Raw genomic sequence first — 23,786 nt, forward strand, 5'->3', positions numbered from 1 at the left:
TCCTGCTGTGTTCTTAAAATGTGAACAAAGATTTCAATACTGACCTGAGGAGCTTTTTATATAGGTACTGGAAGTTATCAGACTTGATATAATTACCTTATACAAACGTGAATTATGACATACAATAACACTACAGTAGTCAAAAATAATTATGATAAACAATACATTGGTGCACAGCCCCAAATATAATGAAAACACTTGCTTCATGCTAAGACCTACATCTATAAACATGACTCCAGATAGACTGGATCCATATAGTACACACAGTGCAACAATATGCATTTTAATGTCCATTCAAATTTCCTGAACTGGATATACCCCCTGTGCTCTTTCTGCTCATCAGATGGATTCTGGATCACCCCTGCTGCTGACCATGCACTAAATTATTCAGCTGAAAATAAGTCCACATTAAAAATGCATTGACTCGCAGGAGTAAGACACTGTAGAGCAAACTGCAGTGCTAAACATGTAGGAAGGGGATCAATGCGTAAAGAGTTTTTGGTCATTTGCATTTCTAATGTTGTGCATACAGGTAACAGTAACACTGAGCATCATACATTTAGTCAGATATACAGAATGAATCTAAATTACAAAGACAAAAAAAACACTAGGTTTATCTAGATGGCTTTACAGCTCCCTGGATGCATTAAAGTTTTAAAAAAGGCAAATAATTTCAGTTTATATGCAAATGAATAGTGTAAAAACAACCACATCTATAAACATCAAGAGATAGAAAAAGGTACATCTCTACTACATTCACAGGAGCATAGCAATTCACAAAACCTATTTCACAAAAAGATAGGTTTACTCTTTAAACCATAGACACACACACATACAAAAAAACAAGATGCACATACTTGTCACTACAGAAGACCTAAGTCGACACAAAAGCTATTTCATAGAATAACAAATATAGAGGAGGATTTCAGCTATTATTGACCTTCTATGCTCCTTACTGGAGATAATATAGTCACTAACCACATCAAATAAAATACTGACAATACCGTTAGAAGGTTGTATTTGATATAAATTTTGTTGGCTTACATAATCTAGCCAACAAGACTGAAGGCTGTGCAATGCAGCAGGAAAACAAAAAGTGGCCTGACTGGAACAAAGGAATCAAAAACTCAAAGCAACAATAATACCAAACTTATCAATGACACATAAGTGTTGAATTATCCTTAAAGTGATAAATCTCAAATCAAAGACAATCTGCAGTGCATGAGAAACACAACTCATTTCTGTGTCTTCAGGGACGCTAAAATTAAATTATGGGTCCTGGTATGTGGAAACAATCCTGGAGACAGTGTGTTCCAGCATGTTTGTATTTGCGGTTCTTTAGCAGCAATAGCTCTTTCTTCAACATTTAACAGGCTCGCTGTGATGCCTGCATCATTCCTACAAAACTCTGCACCATCTGACGGGTGAAGAAGTGCCAGATATACCCCAAATTCAAAGGATTCACACAAATATGCCCAAAAAGTTGCTTCAAACGAAAGAATATACATATATTAATGGGGATCATTGGGATTTGTAAGTATCGTTCTTGATGAAGACTGTGAGACACACTCTTCATCTCATCTCTGAGGTTTGCTGACAGGACCAGAACTTTCATACCTGGACTCAGCAGCTTATTAAGCCAAGTTTGACCCTCAACCCAGCAGAAGAGTCCTGGAGCAAGAAAGGTCAAAGGTTATATATTATTATAGCGACAGTCAATTTAGAGGTGTACAGGATGTTTGGCAGGGCTCCATCTTCATACCGACTCTATAAAACACATGGAAGTTCGTAAACCAAGACTTTCCCCAAGTTTCTCTCCTTGAAAATGTGCTCGAGCCAGCAGTTAAAGGCAGCCAGGTCTGAAAGCACCCTCTTCTGTGACCTCAGCCCAAAACCTGAAGGCAAACCCAATTCTATTTGCTTTTAAAGATTGAGCTTTTATAAGGCACAACAAAGTTACAAGCAAGGGGGGTGACAAAAGGTTCTTGGCAAGATCCAAACCAAGATCAGAAGGTTATGTGGCATGCATTTCACACCCAGGTAAGCTGAAAACTATAAACTTTAGATGAGAATGCATTAAAGTTGTCTGTTCAAGAAATATGGGAGCACTTACATTTTAGTTACAGCAAACTGTTGAGACATTTCCTGCAGGATTTGGTCCATAACCTCAAATCTTTTATTTAAAAAATATTCTTTACACTTGTATTTGGATCATCTTGTCCTTTCATATGATATTATATATGATATATTTCTTCTTTATTCATCTCTCTCTCTCTCTCTCTCTCTGTCCTTCACTCGCTTTCATTTCTCCCTGCAATCCGTCTATTTTCCCTCACTCTACAATCACAGTCCTCACCGTTTTCCCCTCACCGCTTCAGTAAGTGTTACGGACGGCTGGAACGAAGGGTACAAGAAGAAAAGCAGTAAGGCCTGTTGTGAAACGGCCATGGGATCAATGGGGGATTTAAGGAGGCAGAACACGTAGCCGCAGCTGGTCAATTAGAGAAAGGACAGCACAAGAACACACACACACACACACACACACACACACACACACACACAAAGTGGCTGGCCTTTAAAGACAGAGTTACTTTTTGCCTCTCGTCAGCTCCTTTTCTCCGGCTTTAAATGGATCAGCATCAGGGAATCTTGGCTGAGATGATACAGTTGGTTGTGGTGTGGACGGAGTCGAATTGACTGCGATAACAAATGGCTGGAGAGATACTGTATATACAAGAAAGACTGATGGCAAATGTTCCTCCTCCGTTAATGAAGTGTGGAGTTAAGTGCTGAGATACATTGTGTCACACGTACTCAAATACAACATGGACCACAAGGAGAAGTCAAACAATGCTTTGTGTCAGTGTTGTACTCTACAAGCGCTCAGTGTGAGAACGACACTTCCCATTATTAAATTAAAAAAAGAACTCAAAAGAGGAGTGTGTGAAAACTTAATGAGGCTTATTAAAAGTAATTAAAAAATATTGTGCAATTAAGTATGACAGAGTTAGTCACTGATGTCAAAATATGCGCTTCTTGCAAGTCGAACCAGGTTATTACCTCCGTCAAAGAAGCTACGTCTTCATTGACATCTTGTTTGCCTCTGTCTTCCAGCAGGATTACACACAAAAACTGATTTACATAACATTTTGTAAAGATGTGGGGCAAGACTCAACTAAGGATTTTTGGAGTGGATCAGGAGTATTTTTTTGACGGAGTTACCCTTGGCAGAGGCATGCGCTCTCTGAATGCCCTTCTAGTTTGAGTTGAGAATGGGAGACGGCTGATGGCTCTGTCCCGCGAACCCTTTATCTTATCGGCCTCACACTTGGCATCTGTATTGTTTAGTGCACTGGGAAGACCGGTGTTGGATTTGGTGTGATTTGGCCACACAACAAATTCAATATTAATAATGTTTGAATAAACAGGCGACCAGTGGGACACATCAACCAAAGACACGTCATCGATCACGACAATGACAAAACAACCGATTCTATAATTCAGGGTTTTGCAGACTGGGTCGAGCTTCACTGAACTATGAATAAACAGGTGAATGGCTCTTTGTGCAGCAGCAGTGGCTCCAGGGTTCTGCAGACTGAGTCCAGGTCTTCACTCCTCACGGCTCAATTACTGCACAGCACTGTTACAGTTTCAGAAAAAAAACTGCAAAGACGTGAAGCAAACGACCCATTTCATACAGGCGGGTTTAAAGCAGGCACTGCACTAGTTACAATGAAATAGAACAACAATGATAATGATAAACACCTTGTAATTCCCTGTGAATATAAAGCACACTCAGCACAGCAATGATAAACCCTCACATCTTGTTGTGTACATTCTCTTGTCGTCAGTCCTTGAAGTGGAAATGTCACACACTCTAGAAGTTGCCTTTACAAGGTGTTCTGGACGCCACTATAGTGCACAATTTCTGCTTTGCTCATGATGTTCAGTCTTGCAATAAAGAACTGAGCTTGCAGGATGCACAGTGGCTCGGCTTTGGGAGGCAACACTCCCTTGTTTGGCAGGCGTTAAACCGAGCGCCACACAAGCCGACAGGGGCCCAATTATGTTGGTCCCAGTGATCAACGCGTGTGAGGAGACATCAAAGTGCACCTGCAGCATTTCAAAGTGCACAGATTCATGGCCACAATACTGGAATCGCAACTGTCCCTCATGTATTCATTTCTCTCCATTCCCCTCTGCTTAGCATTTGTCTTGGACGTTCGCACAATAAGACTTTGCTAATGCGGAATAGTGTAATAATAAGTCAATAAACAGGTTCATTACCTGCACTAAAGTTCCAATTAAGCAGGGGAGCACGTCATGAGGGGGGACGAGAGACATCACACTGACAGTTGTTGCTTTCCCCTTTACCGTTTTTCTTGCCCTTTATTATCAACCCTCTTCCACACTCCTGTTTCTATTGACAACAGGCTGTGCTTGAAGAATAACAGCAAAGCCTTGACTTGATTATCTGTAATGAAAACACTACACTCACTCCTCTCTTCCCGCCTCATACACAGCAGCAGACTCGCTCTCGCTCGCTCGAAAATTCTTGAATTGACTGCTTTGAAATCATTGTTCCCATCTTGTGTTTATTCCAAAAAATTCCTGATAGATAAAGAAAAGATAATACGGGAAAATATGCAGAGAGTGGAACATGTAGAAACGTGCATGTTTGCAGCAGATAGACAGAAAACTACAGCTATGAGATGAAATCAACACAAAGTCGACTATATTCTAAACGTTCAGCATCTATTCACATCCCCTTTTCCAGCTGAATGGGAAATTACAGAGAAATATAAGGAGCACTTCCAATCAAATATCCTGTTACAGATTACACAGAGCATTCATCACTGACAGCGTCCTTCAACCAAACCCCCCAGGGGGGGAGTGGGATCTACACGGGGGAAACATGGAGCAGCTACCTCTGTGCCTCTGTGAAGTTGTGTGATCACCTGGAAACCTCAGCTGCGACAGGTGATGGTGCATCGATACATTTAAAACTCTGCAACCAATACTTCTCACACTTGTGCTAATCCAACCACTGCTCCCAGTCACATGTGTGGTTTTGCATTCTGCCCATGTTCTTTTTCAGCTCTGGTCTGATTGGCAAAGATATAAAACCAATAAACATCCAGAATGCTACGTTCAGCTGCTGATATTGACTCCTTCTTTTGATTACTCGTGGTACTTAGACCTTTTCATCACTACATTGTTTACGCAGCAGACGTTTGTTCATGCAACTCTGCAGCAGGTGGCAATGTTCCCTAACCAAGGTCAGTAGAAAAATAAAAAAATCTGTTGTAGTTTGCAATGGTTTGCATCTCGAACATTTTGTAGTTATTGGATTTGTTTTGGTGTCAGCTCTAAAAAAACTAGAATCGATCAGGCTGTAAAAACTTTTGATGGAGTTACAAGAAAATCTAGAAAGAAGCAGAGAGATGAAAATGAAAGTACATATAGCAAGAACGGTGTATTAAGAGAAGCTGTTCTCTCTCTCTCACACAGCGTATCAACAACGAGGTAGTTTTTACTTTCAAGGTTACACTATACAGCCTTTCCTTTTTCCTAACCCTCATGTTAACACTTATTTTCTCCAACAAGAAGTAAATTCAACCGAACCTAAATTCCATATAATCCACAGGAAGATAACGCAGCACAGATTGTGTATTAATTTTGCTCTGGGGAACTAGATGGACGTAATCTTTGAATGTTCCCACAGTGAAATATGCATGAATGTGTCATATCATTCAATGGGCATGACTCTGCAGAGCAAAGTTTCTGCAGCAGTTACGGGTCAATGCATGGCGGTGCAGTGCCCCCTGCTGACGATTGGGAATATTTCACCTTTGACTGCTCCTGAAAAGTCCAACCCTGAAGAAAACACTTGATGGAATGAATATAATAGACAATCACTGGAAAGACCAGGTTTTCAATATAAAAGGTACAAAATCTAAAATCAACCTTGAACCAGAACTATATTTAATCATAAATCAAACATGGTTATCATGGGCTTGTTTCCTTCTTTGGTTACCATGACTTTTGTTTACTCAGACACTGGGTTTTGTTCATGAAACCATGAATAACCAGACGCTTGAACGCAGACAGAACTGCAAACAACAGACCACATTAACATAGTATAACACCTGTAGCTCAGAATGGCAGCCACTCACAATCACTGTCATAATACTGCAATATGTAAACTATACACAACATGGTTACGTTTATCGATAAAGCTCATCTCAAATGCTTACAATGAATGAGATAGAGAAATTAAAACATATTGTTTAATATGTGTGATCACCACCACTGCTAATTCCTGCGGCTCAAGAATCAACAACACTTGATCAAAGATTTATCTTAACAAATGTAACACTGGTTTGAAGCTGTGTTTTAGATTTAGGTCGATCAACTTTGATTTAAACGGGGACAACTGATGTCGTGGAAATTTCTACAGTCGCTATAGCACGACTACAACGAGAATCATTTTCTTCAACATCGACCTCCTCTTTGGTGTCTCGACCTCTCTCCAGTGCTTGTGACGGTCCACACAATTACCTTCAATTATCCTCAATTCCACCTCACCAATTATATCCCTTATTGATTCCGGACCTCCAGACTGGAACCTTATCTCTAGCCGACCACAGACCATGGATGAGAAAAGTAGAAGAGGGGGCAAATAAATGGAGCTTGATTCATTTGCCTCTCCCTCCATCATCATGTCTAACTATCAGAAACTGTGTTTTTCTGCAGTGCATATACACAATCTGAACCCTGGACATATTACGTACAAATAATTGCCAAAATCTACAAAGAATGTTCAACAAATTCCACAACAAGAGAACTCACACGTTTGTTCATGTGACATTGATAATAAATTAAAAGCACATCCTGTCTGCAGATTTCAGTGAGACAGAGAGGAATGAAGGTCAGTCACACAGTATGGAAGCTGTAAAATGTGGAGTCACACACAGCGGCTATCCTGCCAGATTTTTTGAATATGATACTCGCTGACATTTAGTGAAACACAAACATAAGCTGCTGTCACCACAGACTAATGTAAAACATCCATCATCTTGAATGCACGCCAGGGCACCTACAGAGAGGCGCATCAATGAGGCCTCACTGCCATCTCCTGTTACTGCATCTCAACCTCAGAGGCTGAGCTGCGAGAGGGATCTGTGAGGCAATGCTGCCCTCCTGAGGGGTGTTTGGATCATGGCTGTCTGCTCTGTGATGTTTGTCTCACATTAACGAGGAACGCAGTGATCAGAAACATACCTTGTTATCCCGTCAGTCAGCTTTTTCAGGACGGACGTCGTCTTATCGGTTCAGAAGCAGAAGTTTGGCCCCACAGCTTGTGTCCTTTTAAACCTGAGGTGAAGTAACAGTGAAGTATTATTAGTAGAGGTCTGTACTAAAACAATATTTTCTTTAATAGCAATATCACAAAAGTTCAGCATATACATATACTGATGTGTTGCATATGCATTGTGCAAACACAGTGAGGGAGTATAATACATATTTAATTTACCTCAGATTTATAAAATATTTTTAAGTGTTTATCATTCTCTGCACACAAAGAGTTTAAAACCACAACCTTAACTTAGGAGCAAACAAAAAATACTAAGTCGACAAGACTTGCGCAGTTTACTTAAGATGTTTATTGTTGTTGTTTTATCTAATTTCAGAGTATTACTTTCAGATAAGGGTTTCTCTCATAACTTTATCTCATATACAATATTTAAGTAAGTAGGTTTAAGTTATAAAGCACCTTTCAAAACCAAAGTTACAAGGTGCTGCACAAAACAAACATTAAGATAAAAACAGGAAACAACAGAGTTAAACACAAACAATAGAATAATAAAAACTACACAGAGGGCGAGAAAAACAATAGAACCATAAGGACTAGACCAAGTTAGGAGTATATTTACAAAATAGATGAGTTTTTAAACAACCTCTTAAAACGAATACAGAATATTTAAGACACACCAGAGACCAAAATCCTAACCAGCTCTTACTGACTGTATCTGAGGACATGCTCGATAACTCCATACATTGATTGTGATAATTATTACTCTATGAAAACTTTTATCTTGATATAATTGTGTCTCTGGCTAACTATTAGCTTTAAATGTATATATCTGCCAACACCGCAAACCAAACTGACCGGTGTCTCCAATAAACCTAATAATTTATGCATTAACTGTTAATATGAGTTCTAAACACATTTCATTGAGTGAGTGTGAAATGCTGAACATTTCCCTGGTGAAACAACATGGATGTGTTGAGTTGGACTGAAAATTACCTGCAGCCGCGTGAGAAGAGGAAAAAGAATTCCACCATTAAAAATCAAAATTTCATGTGTCAAAACCAAATTGAGCTTCGAATCCAACGAGAGCTTCGTTTAACCAGAATTAAAAAGTGTTAAATTAAAAGTAGTTCACTGACGAGCGACCGTCGCTTCCTGAACCACACAGCTGGGCCTGAGTGGAGACGCGTTCAAAGTTTGTTTGGGTCCAAAACTTTCTGTTGTTTTGTTCACGACTGCGACGTTTCATCAACATTCGACAGTTTACTTGATGTAGTTTGTTTGTTTGTTTGTTTTCTGGTTTGTTCTGTGCATTATTTAGCTTTTAGCACAGAGGACAGGAGGACGTGAGGACACGGGGACATGAGCTGAGCAGCTGAGCAGCAACACGAGGGTCTGCAGAAAGGGGGCGTGGTTTCACAGCTATAATGTGGCGTTCAGGGAAGACCGGAACTATCACGATAGTATGATATATGATTGTGAATGAACCGATCTGAATTCAATAGAAAAGAACATTAGAGGTGATTTGAAAGATAAATCTCATAATAAAGTGAGTCGTGAATTACATAAAGTGAGTTTGTAGTATTTGCATTATTATTATCTTTAATGTTTTTAATGCATTCCACAAAACACTTGATTATCTATCTCTGTATTTATCTATCTATCTATCTCTCTATCTATTTATCAATCTATTTATCTATATATATATATATCTGTATTTATATTTATTTATTTATCTATCTATCTTTATGTATCCATCTATTTATCTTTCTATCTGTCTATTTATTTATTTATTTATCGATCTATATGTATGTATCTATCTCTCTTTTTATCTGTCTATATCTCCATTTATCTATCTATCTACTGTTTTGCCCAGTCCGACCCAGTGGTCAGTCGTTATCATACAATCATTGGTGTCCTCTTGATTAAATAAAACCCATAAGAGTATTTTTGTTGCAGGACTGTGGAAGTGGTTGTGCGTAAAATCCAAATGCACCACAAATAGTATGACTGAGGCTACAGACAGAGTGTGGAGGGGCCCGTGAATGCAGCACTAGTGCAGATCAGTGTTGTGTGCGCGGAGCTGCGTGTGTGTGTACGTGTGTGTGTGTGTCTGCGTGTGTTTGCTGCTGGCTCCCCTCTGTCCTCCATTACAGCTCGGATCCATCCCCGCTGTACGGCGCAGGCCCGAAGTAGCGCAGCCGCTCTGAGGTTAGTGCCCTACCGCGCAATCTCCATGTATTTCAGCCCCGGCGCAGCCGCATCATCGAACCCGGCAGCGTCTGGGCGAAAGATGCGGAGTGTTTGGATGTTGACTGGAGCTGGGTTGCGATGCATGTGTGGTTGTTTTTCACCGGAGATGGATGGTGTTGTAGGCGCGTATCGACATAAAGCTCACATAGTCAAGAGTCGCTATGGATGAGCCGCAGGCCGCTGGGCCTCTGTTTTGTTTTATATTGCGCGGGGGTCGTGTTGGATGCCGCGCTCACAACATTTACCTTCCTCTTCCCTGGATTCATTTACACTCAGTGTCCGATCACCACCGAACCACTGTTCCCCTCGACCACAGCCTTTGTTCATTCAGATGACCGAGACCACACCGACAAATGCTTAGCTAGCAGGCTAATTAGCCGAATGTAGGACGTTGCTAGCTTAGCTCGTCGTTGTCAGACAGCCGGCAGGTTAACATCAGACTGTAACGCTGCAGTAATAGCGTTATGTGTTTAACTCAAGATATCCCTTCTCTACATGTACGACTGAAATCAGCCTTATTTGTGTGTGTGAATAAGGATCTTACGTGTAAATGTACGTGCATCAGTGATCCTGTCAGTAGCCGCAGTTCATGGTTTCCTCACAGGCGAGATTACATGTAAACAAACTCTTGATTGTTCTCATGACAGATGTGTGATTCCAGATGTGTTGTCGTGGTTTTATATTCGTTCACTGTCTCTAAATGATATCTATCTGCCAAAACACACAGTTGTATTAATCAGCTGCCCACTATGAATGAACAGTGTATTAAACTGCTTCATTCCATGTAAGCAGCCTGTCTCCAGTCACCAGACATCAACTGAGTCATTCATTTATATATTATTATGTGTAGATGATCATATTGTATGTTTGATTTCCCCCTGACACTGTAACATGGATCCATTACACACACACACACACCTGTATAATACCAGTTAATATGCAAACACCAATACTACTGTTTCACACTGTAAAGGCTTGAATCGTATATTTTTTACCATCACCAGTCACTGCAGGATTTAACACATAATAAATGGTATTGGGAAAACATTGCTTTCTTGCTTCAATTGAGATTTTGAAGCCGTCCTTGTAGCAGTGGTGCAGTTGGTGCACTCAGACAAGACAAATAAAACAGCTGCAGGCTTTTTCTACAAATACTGATACAGAGATTTGAAAAAATATTTTCCACAGCTTTATTATAACCTACCCAACAGTATGTTTGATTATTTTTTAATTTGTTTTCATACCACTCTATGTCAAATTAGATACTTTATCATAAACCTGAACTAGAGCACCACCGATTTATTCAAGAATAATTCCCCTAAAACTTTGGATATTTACAACTTAGGGCTCATTGCCAAATTTCTTTTGAGTAAATATTACTGACCGATATATTGGTTTAAGAAATATGGTCACTAGCATTAGTCGGGCTCTAGTCGGAATTTGTTGGAGATGAACACACATACATAGTTATGCTGTCAAGTTATTATGATCAACATAAACAAAAGTAGATTTTTGAGGACCGATGTTCTTATTTCATCCTTTATATGCAATACTATGCATCTCATGAACTGTATATCAATAGTCGATACAACAGAGATTATTCCCATACACAGTCTGTGTTGATATAATGAATCAATTGAATTTATTCAGATATGATTTGGGGATAAAGCACTCGCTGCCATTATCTTGTGCTTTTCCTTTGTCTCCACCCAGTCATTGTACCGTCGATCTAGCTGTGTAGACCGGGTGGCCAATAATGGACGAGCACGGCATTCACCAGGCAGAACACATGACAACCATCGAGGCCAGCGCTGTCAGCCAACAGGTCCATCAGGTGAACTTTTGCCGAAATAATAAACTAGTGGAAACCAGTAAGAAAGATAGACGATCATGATTGAATAATTTTACCAGCCAGATAGATCAATAGACTGAACCATGAACCCTAACTCTTTAGTCTCAAATGAATCCTATGGTAGTTAGTTTAGAAATTGAAACCTATTTCAATTGGCTCTTTACTGTGCATAGGTACATGTGACCACTTACACTGAAACTTCCATGATGAGTGCTGAGGAGGACTCGACGTCCTCGCCAGATGACGATCCATACGACGACACAGATATCCTCAATTCGGCAGGCACCGATGAGATCACCGCACACCTAGCTGCTGCAGGTAAGTCTAGACACTACTTGATATATAGAAACTGAGCATTGGGCCTAAATCCAATGCTCAGGGAGCAGATGTGCACAAAAAACATCTAAGACGTCCTGATATTAGTGTAATGCTTTTAAATGAACAACAGGTGGAGCCAGTGTACTGTTTTATGGAGGCAGTGCCACTGTTTCAATGTTGCCTCCTGTCAAACTGTTGACAGTGGGTGTCAGGGCTGACTGATAGGTCAGTTTCAGTTTGGTTAATCTACTTTGTAAGCGATCACAGTTTGGGTTAAAATGGACCCTTTCACAATGTGAGACCACACACAAAAGCTTTCTGGCAAAAAGCCTTGAAGGCTCCTGGCTATACGTTTTTGTCTGATTGCCTTTTTTGTGAGCCACAGTTGCAAATAAGATCCCTTTGAAACCCCAGTGTCATTATTTAAAAGCATATTTCAATAACAGATCTAGAGAGGATAAGAGGAATAACAACTATAAAGTCCATGAATGTAAGATAACTGTTAAAACTGCACAGTTGCAGTGATGCACAACACACAGCTTTGCGGCCATTTAAATGAACCATCTGTAGTTCTACCAGTACACAAGCTTTCTACTTCTTCTTCCCAGGGCCAGTAGGCATGGCAGCCGCTGCTGCTGTGGCAACCGGCAAGAAAAGAAAGAGGCCTCACATCTTTGAATCCAACCCCTCCATCCGCAAGAGGCAGCAGACCCGTCTGCTCAGGTGAGCTTGGAAACAACTCTATCCCTCTTTTGTGTAAAACTGCTAAGATGCCAAATATGTCACTTTCAGCACCTGAGATCATTGTGCACTCTGTTGCTTTTATTCTGAAGCAGACAATAAATGGCGGTGTGTGTTTACAGGAAACTAAGAGCTACACTTGATGAGTATACCACCAGAGTGGGGCAGCAGGCCATAGTGCTGTGTATTTCTCCCTCCAAACCCAACCCAGTGTTCAAGGTGTTTGGCGCTGCTCCTCTGGAGAATGTGGTGAGTGTAAGAGTCTACAGAAGGTGGAGCGCATCTATCTGCTGTACAATTAAAACAGTTGAACAACCAAGCAACAATTAAATTACTTCAATATTCTACTGCATTATTGTGAAACATGTTTGTAAAGTAAGTAAAGTGATCACAAGGACACATCCTGCACTAACCTGCTGTGCCACAACTTTCCACCCTCCAGGTGAGGAAGTATAAGAGCATGATGTTGGAGGATCTGGAGAACGCTCTGGCTGAACACGCCCCTGCAGGTGGAGATCTGGCCTCAGAGCTGCCCCCCCTCACCATAGACGGCATCCCTGTGTCTGTGGATAAGATGACCCAGGTCAGGCTCCGTACTCTCTCATTTATTATCACGCAACCCACTAAGTAAACATCATCATATATGCCGCAGCGTACAAATGCTCCTCTATCTTTTGTCACCAGAGGGCATTAGTTGGAAACAAATCAGGTTGTTTTATGCACAATGTGAACAAGAACTTAACATCACGGTCAGACACTTTTTTCGTCCATCGTCACATAATGAGGTTTTTTTCATGTAATGTCATTTAACTGTACAGAATATTTGATGCATAGGTCTCACAACAAGCCATGCCGCCCTGTTTGTAGACACGATGTGGTAGCAGTAAGAGGAGCTGCAGTGCACACTGCTCTTTGTAGGCCTTTCAGTTTCACTGCAACATTAGCAGCATTGGCAGCCTGAGTCCTCTCATCACCCAAGGGATCCCAGCTTGTTTACTCTGCCGTCCCAGTGCTGCTGACGCATTCTCTGGATCATCGTCAGAGTAGCCAACATGACAGTGGCCCTGGGAGACTTTCCTCAACCCTGGGAGCATGCTAGCCAATCCCAAGGCCAGATGAGTCCTCGGAGGGCAGGTTCTAGTTGCTGCTTGTTTTTCTGGAGGTTGTAGGATGAGATTATCATGAGTAACCTGTTGCCTCATTCAGCTTGACGAAGCCAGGTGGAATGGTGTGGGCTGGTGTTTATAGAGGTGCCATGTGTTGGAGACAGGATGTTGTCTCGTCCCTCTGGGAAAAGGCTGAGGAACCTTGGAAATGGCAAGCAGGACAATGAGAGCAGGGCAATGAATGAGAGCTAATTCAAACTTAGTTCTCCTGCTCTGTATCGGGAAGACCATGTCTTTTCTTCAGACATGTGCAGTAGCTTTTGTGCAGCTGAAGAAAGCCCAGTGAGGTTTAGTGACGCAGGCAGAGGCCCTGACCGGTCCAATGTACGGAGCATCTGTAGCAGGTGATCCGAGGACTAGCCTGAGCCCATAATTATCCCCTAGCCTTGTTAGGGCCAGGGACCCAGCCTCATAGCCGCCCTCCTAAATGCTCATTGGACCATTGCTCTGAGGATTAGGAGTGGGGTGGTGGGTGCCAGGACAACATGCCACTTAACTCACTATCCACTGTAATTAGGCCATCTGGCCTCGTGCACATGCATCCACATACATCCACACCAGCCACAGGTGGAAATGTAAAAACCTTTTGGCTACCAAGTCTATCTTTTTCCTACTGACCAACCATTTTCAATCAAGAGCCATTTTTTTTATTAACTCATTGTGTAACATACTGAGAAAGTGCGTACCTGTGGTTTGCAATTGTGAGTTAGAAAAGGAGTCTAAAGGGGGAGGAGGGAGGGATTTATTTCCTGTGGAAACAAATTTAGCCCGTAATGTCAAGGCAGGCAGACGCTGCAGTGCCTCATTGTGCAATATAATCCCTCAGTGATGCTTGCATATTACCAGGACACTGAGGACACTGGCACTAAAACCCACCCTAGTCTGTCAGCGAGCGTGTGTGCCTGGTCTGGAAATGTTGACATGATGCTGAGTGAATATATGTGTGTGTGTGTGTGTGTGCCACTCACTTGTGCACCTATAGCGTGTAAGCTGGTCGATCAATAGCGAACGAATCAGATTAGCTCAAGACCACAAAAGACACAAGAAAGCTAACATGATGCAAAAGCAAAACAAAATACGAGGTACATGGTCGACTCTCTGTGAGTCAGCTGCCTTCATTGAACCTACACTCAGTTGCACGTTGCTAAAACTATATATTTTCCAGTTTCCAGTTCACTTGTCTCCTAGTTCATTGTGAATGGTGCCTTCAAATATAGTGGCTCAGCATTCAGTGATAAAGTCAGGTGCAGCCACAGTAATGAAATGATCATAAAGTGATCAAAGTTAATCTAATATTTGTTCAATATTGACCTGCTTGTCCTTATTAATACCTCCACTGAGTGTACTGAGACTTTGCGGGGACAGGTTGACTGCTGAAGTGTGTTGGATCACCCCTGGTGTCTGTCTCACACATCAGGCTGGAGCCACAGCCATAGATTGGTCTGTTAATAAACATGAGCACATTGTTCCCCTTTTAGAAAGCCTGTTTCTATTTGCAGACCCTGACCACCTCAGCACCCAGCAGCAGGTAGCCAATCAATAGCTGCCTCCTGCTGCCTGCTCAAGGGCGTGTGTGTGTGTGACACTGCAGCTCTCCACTTGGTAGTTTTGGTTTCTGTATCATCTTTTTTCTCCTATCCATCTGTCCGCTGCTTCAGGCCCAGCTGCGAGCATTCATCCCAGAGATGCTGAAGTACTCTACAGGCCGAGGGAAGCCTGGCTGGGGTAAAGAGAGCTGCAAGCCAGTGTGGTGGCCTGAAGACATCCCCTGGGCCAACGTCCGCAGCGATGTCCGTACAGAGGAGCAGAAACAGAGGGTGAGACACAAACATTGATAACTTTGTGATTCTTAGTAGATTCCTGCAGGGAAACGGTGTTTCATTTGGAAAGTTGCTTTTAAAATATGTATTATCCTATTCTGTATCTGAAGACCTGGAATCTAGTCAACAATGAGTTACCTCAAAAAGTTGAAAATCTGGAATCTTGGCAGTCAATACCTGTAGTCTGAAAGTCACTCATATTTCGAATTATCCAGGTTTCTTGGACGCAGGCGTTGCGAACCATCGTGAAGAACTGCTACAAGCAGCACGGCCGTGAGGATCTGTTGTATGCGTTTGAAGACCATCAGGTAACCACGGTTACCACCACCCAGCACCACCTGGCCACAGCACAAAGTATCGCTCACCTTGTGCCCTCACAAACTGTGGTGCAGACCATCAACAACCCCGATGGAACAGTCTCGCTCATTCAGGTATATTTTCTCGTCGTCTGGTCGTTATGACCTCGAGGGGACACTTTTTCAAATCGTTACCATGTTCAGTTTATCTTAAAGTTAAATCACTTTCTGTATTTTGTGACTGCATCTCTCTCAGGTTGGCACAGGACACACAGTTGCCACTCTGGCAGATGCCTCGGAGCTGCCGGGTGTGACGGTGGCACAGGTTAACTACTCCACTGTGACAGATGGAGAGGTGACAGCCACAAACACAACTATTAATCAAAACATACTTGTATCCTGATTGTATAAAATGCTCCTGAATAAACTAGAACCATTAATGACAAAAACAAAAGAATGCTGCAGTGCTCTATGGGAGCTGTCCATTCAGCACCACAAAATCAAAACACAAATGTGTTCACCAGCAGTCATTTATCAACACATTATTCAAATATTTGTTGCATTATTTTTCTCCAGGTGGAGCAGAATTGGGCCACCCTCCATAGCGGGGAGATGACAATCCAGACCACTCAAGCGTCAGAGGCCACGCAGGCAGTAGCGTCCCTGGCTGAAGCTGCTGTCGCCGCCAGTCATGAGATGCAGCCTGGTGCCACCGTCACGATGGCTCTAAACAGGTGATGTTGAGAATTGAACATGAGAAAGTGATTTTATGGTTGTAGAATTAGAACATGGTGGGAAAGTTACAGGGGAGTTTTGGTAGAGAAGTGATTTGTTCAAATGTTTTTAGACCCCTCTCATGAATTATGAAGAGAACATTAGTCTAATAGTGGAACTTACTTACTAACTTAGCTAATCCTCAGGTCATTTACGTTACCCCTACCAGTTGGACTGTTGGCAGCAGAAAAGCAGAGTTGGCACCATAGAGCTCTCACTGCAAAACTGCAGAATTTAGTGTTTAGCATTCACTGATGCAACCCTCATGGGTTAGTCACTGATGTAGGAGCCAGCAAACACAGCAAACCATAAGAGGAATCCGCAATTGCACAGGCAGGTCAGGTCACTGGGGTCCCCTGCAGATGAGAGTGACTTATACTGGTTCAGCATCTAATTAATTAGCCTGTAGCCTTTATTGTGGGAGGGAGCGATGTGCATATATTAACCTGTGCTAATTCTACTAAGTAAATAACACCATTATATAAATATAGTAATAGATGATTCCACATAGTGTGACAAAGTCATTAAAGGTTTGAAATACAACCAGTCATAACCTGTTATTAAAATACAGTGAGCGTTGAGTGTACAGACTGATGTGATTATCTTAACTGCAGCCACTCTGTAATAAACCATGCACATGGGTTGTGTTGGACTGTTTTTCCATTTGGGAAATATGTTGCACACACTTGAATTCAGATGGGGCCTACAGCAGGATCTTAAAGTGTGTCCCACAGAGGACCGAGTCTGCAGGCTCTGGTTACAGCACAACAATACAGCAGCATAAAAATCTCAGTGAGATAAATAAACCCCTGCTGTAGCCTGGTTTAGGTGAAAACCTACAGAGCTGTAGCCGTAACCACTTCTGGATCCAAAGTTTTGATTTTCATGAATCTAAAAGGTCTTTAACTTGCTAAATTTATCCACGAGACTCATGGAGATACTGAGACGTTAGCTGGTTTTTCACTGCACTCGTGTCAAGACAATCATTTCACGTGTGTGGGTATGTCCCAGTGGGGCTTGTTACGTGCACCCACCTGAGTCCTCCCTCCTCTACCCTCAGCTCCCCTCCTGCTGTTTACCTGAGCTGAGCTGCCTTCTGCTCCACAGGCTCTGGAACATTTTGTCTCTGTTTTCCAGCTCCAGGTGGGAACATGGCCTCCTGTCGCTGTCGTTTCTGCTGTGTTGAGCAAAAAAATTGAAACAGTACAGACAAAATTAATCAGACATGGTCAACTGTCATTACTTTGATTATTAAATACACATTGATGTAAGGTTGTTGTTATATTTTTGAGAAAACATCAATGCCAAAATTGCCTGACTTAACTGCCTCCATCTTTTTGCCATCCCCACAGTGTAAATGCATCACTACTGTCTGTGCTCCTTCAGCTCCTCTTTCTTATCCGTCCATCTGTATTTCTATCTCAGATGTGATTATGAACCAAGCTGTGAACAGTTCCATTAGTTCATAACGAAGCTGGTGTGGTAATAGGCTCATGGTAAATCCACTGGAGAGATCTGGTTGATAAAACTGCTTTGTTAGACCTGTAGCACCTGGCGTTTAGGGAGATGTGACAGATTTCTCCATAAGTCCAGACTGGAAAAGCCTCTTACATCTCATACACTCCTACCTTTTCACCCCACATCTCAATAACCTTGCCTTTGTGAGCAGACTGAGTGTGTGAGCCCGTGTTAATGTTGTCTCTGCATTACTCATGTTGCAGGGACCTAACTGTTATATATTGCAGGGATTTGATTGTCATTTGGGGACATTGAGCAAGTCTTCATAGCTTTAAACAGCATTCAATTGTGTGTGCGCTACATATGTATATATGTATTTGTCCTTTTTAACACATTCTACACATTATCTGATGTACTGAATGTATGTGTGTGTGTCTTGCAGTGAGGCAGCGGCTCACGCTGTAGCGACTTTGGCAGAGGCCACTCTACAAGGTGGAGGGCAGATCGTCCTGGCAGAGACGGCAGCTGCTGTCGGGGCACTAGCTGGGGTTCAGGACGCCACAGGTACATATTTATCAATAATGTTATCATTAGCATTTCCATTTTCCAGCTAGTAAGCTTCTTCCTATCATTATATCTGTTTAGATTTTTTTTAATTAAGTCACATTAAAATGATCTACTTGTGGGTTTTTTTTCGGCTTCTCGTGTTTTTTTAATTGGCACTTCCCCAGCCAATGGCATTTCTAATTAGTCTTACAAAGTGGAAACTTTCCTGTGCTGAGGCCTCTGAGCTCATACACTCTAAACTACTCTATGCTGATGTGACACAGACAGACACAGTGTTTTTTTTTTTGTTTTATCTGTAGCTGAGCTCCCTTCTTTTAATGTTATGTGATCTGCATGACCCTGTCGTCGACGTGACAGGATCGGAGCAGTTTGTAGCGACAGCTTCACACCCTTGTTGTAAACAATTAGCAGCCGTTCAAAGCATATGCTCAGTCAATATCAGTGGACTTTAGAGCAACTGCTTGTCAATCAGTAACATCAGGGGATACAATGCTAATCTTAACATTGATTACCACATGTAGTAAGTATGTAGTCAATAACGAGGGAATCATACTGCACATGATCATAAATATTTAGTTGAGACTGACGATGAAATACATTTTATATTGAGTAAATTTCGAGTGAAATTGATCCATTATAATGTAATTATTATTACATTTCATTTAGCTGTGTATTATAATATACAAGTTAGATTTAAGATGATATGATAGTATTAGCTTAGCATCTTGTCAATTCTTGTTCTTATTCATGATATCTTCTGACTTGGGCCATCCTACACGGGAATAAATACACACACGCACTTATACAAATTACACTAGTTCCAGGGGCATCAGCAGGCCCTCAGGGGCCCTCCTAAAGAGCTTTGACTCACTCCATTACCAGTCCATGGTCTAATCACTTGGCCAGCTGTCAGCACACAACCCCAGGTTCTCTTGCTCATCTATATACATGCACGTACATACACTATCATTATATATATTCATTTCGGCCTCTTCTAAATTCAGACAATATGTATATTTGTCTCTAGATCCTCCTCTGTCCATACACTGCTTTAGCATTATGAAAAGCACAGAACTGAAGCATGTTGTTTATATTAAATCATGAATCAGTCTTTTGTTTCACAGCTTTACAAGAGTTTGTTTAGAGTTCAGGCAAATCAGATTTGTTTCTCAAATCAAATCATCAGGACTGTGCAAATACAAAAATATTAACTGGGTGCCAGTCAATATTTTGACTCAAATGTAAATTCAATTTATTCAAATCTAAGATCTGCACCTTTTGTTGTTTGACATCCTGCTTCCTAAGGGGTGATTTGGCTGCAATAGCTCACTTAAACAACTAATGGAGCTGCCAAAGCCAGTCCTTGCAAACTATTGACCTTAGCTAATCAGTGTAGTGCTGGACAGGAGTGGAGAGCACCGTTTGAAGTGTGCTGGCCCAGACACTGCTGATTGGCTTGTATAGCGACCCTTCACCAACACAGACATTCAGACCCACACACTCACCAATACGTACACACGGCTGCACCAAAGCATGGCCCTTAATGTCCTAGTAACCAAATTGGAGTGGCCAAGGGAGCCACTTCACTCAGTAGCCATACTGTGGTCTGTACGTCACAGTGCCAGGCCCATGCCCTGTTCCCCATAAGCCCTCCTCTGTAATCACTGCCAACACAATTACCTGCATCAGCACAACTTAACCCTGTCACAAATCACTGGCAAGTGGGCTTAGCTAGAGGACCAACACTTACCAACTTGACAAAAGGGACCGTTTTTTATTTGGGAGACCTTAAGATGAATAATAATGACAGTGCAGTTTTTAACCCTCAGATTAAATCTTTAAATATTGAAGGGACTATTTGAAATCAGGCCTGTGTCATGTCACATATGTATCTGAAAGGATTCATGTATAATTTGTGTTGGGTGCATTCGGTGTCCAGCCTCTTAGCTCACACTAATGGGAGCAGGCATGAGCCACTGCCAGTCCCTACACTGACCTTCTTGCCTGCCGGTGACACTGTGACAGCTTGTAGGGTGGGGCAGAGGCCCACGTGAATGCAGCAATAATCCCTACAGGCAAAGCCACACACACAGCTGGGAATGGGGGGAAGCTAGCTAAGGACGTTCAATCAGACCATTGTTCAGAAACATGGCTGCCTCCTATCACAGACAATTTTATAGAGTGGAGTAAAGACTAACAAAGAGAAGAGATTAGTAGTATTTATTAGTACTGGGGGTGTATATATCTCTTTATTGATTTTTAATTGACTATGTTAGTCTGTATAATATCATAAAAAGCAAAGGCACATTTTTTTACCATTTTCCAGATCCTAAGTTGGTGTCTACAAATTTCTTCTTTTGTTCACCATCCAAAAGACGAGCCTGGCATTTTACCTGACTTCAATGATTAACTCATTATTTCCAATCGTTGGACATAATTGTAATACAATATAACTGATTTCTGCATGTTCAGGTCATTGGGTTTGATTAAGATTTCCTTCCACAAAATAAAACACCATCTCACAGTTCATTTAGTTATCAGTTCATTTGTCGATTATGAAGTTGATTATTTTATCTATTAAACATCAGAAATGGTGGTAATCGTGACTGTTTCTGTCAAAATGTCCAAATGACTTATTTTGCCAGATCAACATAATAACATTTAAATGAAGCCAAAACAGAGAAAGCAATAAATATCAACATTAGTCAACAACAAACTATTTCAAATAATCAAAGTTGTGGTCAATTAGCATGGTGTGTGTTTGTGTGTCTAAATCCAACATGTCCCACCTCTCTTCCTCAGGTTTGGTCCAGATCCCAGTCAGCATGTATCAGACTGTAGTGACCAGCCTTGCACAGGGTAACCGGCCTGTCCAGGTTGCCATGGCACCTGTTGCCACACGCATAGACAACACTGTCACTCTGGACGGCCAGGCGGTAGAGGTTGTGACCCTGGAGCAGTGACACTTGGAACCCTGGAAGGAGCAGAAGGCACTGATTGACCACCTTGGGGATTTGTCTGTCCTACTGCCCGTTGTTAATTATGTAAAGACTTGATTTTTCGGTGTAATATTTTTTCCCCCATTTAGCTTCTTTTTTTTTTTTTTTTTAGCTCTGTGATGTTGAGTATTTAGTATTTATTTCTATCAATTAACCTTTACTTAAAACAAAGATGAACCAAAAAGCCCGGAAGGAAAGCCACCACTGCTTCAGTGTGTTACCTATCACTGTTACGGATTTTCTACATTGTCTCTGTGCTTGAATGTTTTGTTTTAAGGATGCATTTACAATTCAGTGAAGTCAAGCAACCACTGCTTCCCACATCCTTTATCACTGCTAACTTTCACTCTTTCCAACTCGGTTCCCTTAAACCTCTGAGCTGCAGACACTCCCCCGACGTTTTCCTCACATTAGATGGTAAATTATGTTGAAACACCATATTGTCGTATGCTTTTCCCCTGTGCTGTTTTTACTGTGGTCCATGCACATTCTAAGATTTGTGAAGACTCAGGATACACATCAAGTTTTTTTTCTTTTTCTGCTGAGCTGACTTCTCGCAGCAGCCATTTTGACAACCCAATCCATTTATTGTCAGTGCATGGATAGGATCATCCCTTTGAATGTTATTTTTTTAACATGAACTTCTTTGTATGTCACTTAGGACTCGGTGGTCAACATCACTTTGTATATGACAGGAAGTTGGTTATACTTGGACAGGAAATGCAGTCTTTGAAATGCAAATATCAAAAATCTTGCAACAAAAAAATTGCTTGCAAAGAATCTGCTTATTTTGATGCAGCTGTAACAATTGGTTCCACTCTCACCAAACGTGTATTTAAAGAAATAAAGTCCAATTGACTGACTGCTGTTTACCACTCATACTGTGTCTGTCTTGGTTATTAATACACTGTTCACCCTACAATTTATTCATTAATGAACTATTAAAGCAAGTTTTGTCATTTTAACAGGGTTTGGTAGTAACAGATTACATATAATAAGGATTAACTGATCAGTAGAGCGCATACCTCTGCTGAGGCCCAAAAATCTCCTTAAATTCACACATTGATTCTAGTTCACTATCTCACAATGATAAACAAAAGTAAAAACACAAATCCTGGATTTGCCAGTTGGACCAGATCCATGCCAACATGTATTGGTTCTTTCCTGGTCCACGAACCATCCAACCAAACTTTGTGGATATCTCTATAATCCTGCTGTTAAAGCAAAAGGGCAGGGCTGAAAAGATAAACTGGGCCGAGGTGAAATTACCTTTGCTAACATGACCCCTTGAACAACACCTCCTTTTATCAAGCTCACTTTCATTTAAAGTTACACAGTAAAAACGCAATGCTACATTATAAATACTGCTTTTTTTGCAACAAAGAGACATCATGTCATTTTAATTTGTACACAGATGTTGATATCAACAAATTTTTTGCCAAATGACCACACTAATAAAGGGTCTATATAAAGGCCATACATGTTGTGTTTCTTTCAACACAACTACTCTGTTTAGAGTTGTAACACAAAATAAATGTTGGATCTTAACCATAGACTGTATATAAAGAGGATCTTAACAAAGCAATTCTATCAAATATATCACAACAATGTGTGGTCCTTGAACAGACACATTATTGCATTAAAAGTGTCTTTCTATAAGTGTCTGCTTATTTAAATATTTTGATATTTAAATAAGTAGACACTCAACTGCAGATAATGGGAAATATTTGATGTACAACTTAATTTACAATCATAGTTATGTTACGTCATGTGTCTGTGTGGAGTTCGTGAACCTTCATGCAGATCTCTGACATCTAGGAGCAAGGATGTTCTTCTTTGTTGCCTCCATATGCTGGGAAATAGAAAAAATATAATTCAGTTGTATTTCACTACGGGAAAATAACATAGAAACTGTTAGCCTCTTGGTAACAGCTGATGCTGATCAAACAATGCAAGCTATATTGGCAGCTGGCATAGAGCTGGCTAGCTAAGTCAACAACCCATTCCAGCAAAATATCCATTAGCCCCAGTCTGAACATGCAAACTAAACAATGGCCGAAGTTGTTGAACTTTAACTTTAACTTGACCGTTTGACTGTGAGGCAAACAAAATGGAGGGACGCTGGGCGCTACCTAGCCTAGCATGGTAACATACTTTATACCCTGCACACGCTAAGCTAGCAGGGTAACATAGACTCTATACACGCTAAGCTAGCAGGGTAACAAAC

General features: G+C 41.3%; 1 protein-coding gene and 1 long non-coding RNA gene across 8 annotated transcripts in view; one reads left to right on the forward strand and one right to left on the reverse strand.

Moving 5' to 3' along the window:
• The window catches only part of LOC109632835 (uncharacterized), a 118,582-nt gene that overhangs the window by 89,540 nt on the left and 5,256 nt on the right, over window positions 1-23,786 (reverse strand). The window contains exons 2-6 of one of the 6 annotated variants that reach the window (XR_011240087.1): window positions 23,353-23,411; window positions 21,350-21,534; window positions 17,615-17,712; window positions 12,893-13,042; window positions 7,285-7,377 (exon numbers count right to left, since the gene is read on the reverse strand). This is a non-coding gene — a long non-coding RNA (uncharacterized lncRNA). Of the gene's footprint in view, window positions 1-7,284; window positions 7,378-11,611; window positions 11,749-12,892; window positions 13,043-15,642; window positions 15,782-17,614; window positions 17,713-17,859; window positions 17,979-21,349; window positions 21,535-23,352; window positions 23,412-23,786 lie in introns of those variants that run through there. The other 5 variants (XR_011240086.1, XR_011240088.1, XR_011240089.1 and 2 more) reach the window with 5 other exon arrangements.
• Window positions 9,370-22,438, forward strand: nrf1 (nuclear respiratory factor 1). Of its 2 annotated transcripts, none has more exons than XM_020092480.2 (12): window positions 9,370-9,526; window positions 11,282-11,402; window positions 11,594-11,738; window positions 12,347-12,461; window positions 12,602-12,728; window positions 12,922-13,062; window positions 15,304-15,462; window positions 15,681-15,896; window positions 16,018-16,116; window positions 16,338-16,495; window positions 18,436-18,557; window positions 21,363-22,438. In XM_020092480.2, exons 2-12 carry the CDS (start codon window positions 11,325-11,327, stop codon window positions 21,521-21,523), a joined length of 1,521 nt encoding a protein of 506 aa, XP_019948039.1. In that variant the 5' UTR covers window positions 9,370-9,526; window positions 11,282-11,324; the 3' UTR covers window positions 21,524-22,438. The 2 variants fall into 2 exon arrangements, with proteins under 2 accessions (XP_019948039.1, XP_069375569.1); XM_069519468.1 differs by lacking the exon at window positions 9,370-9,526 and adding an exon at window positions 9,558-10,184.

The sequence above is a fragment of the Paralichthys olivaceus genome, chromosome 23, assembly GCF_024713975.1.
Source record: "Paralichthys olivaceus isolate ysfri-2021 chromosome 23, ASM2471397v2, whole genome shotgun sequence".
NCBI lineage: Eukaryota > Metazoa > Chordata > Actinopteri > Pleuronectiformes > Paralichthyidae > Paralichthys > Paralichthys olivaceus.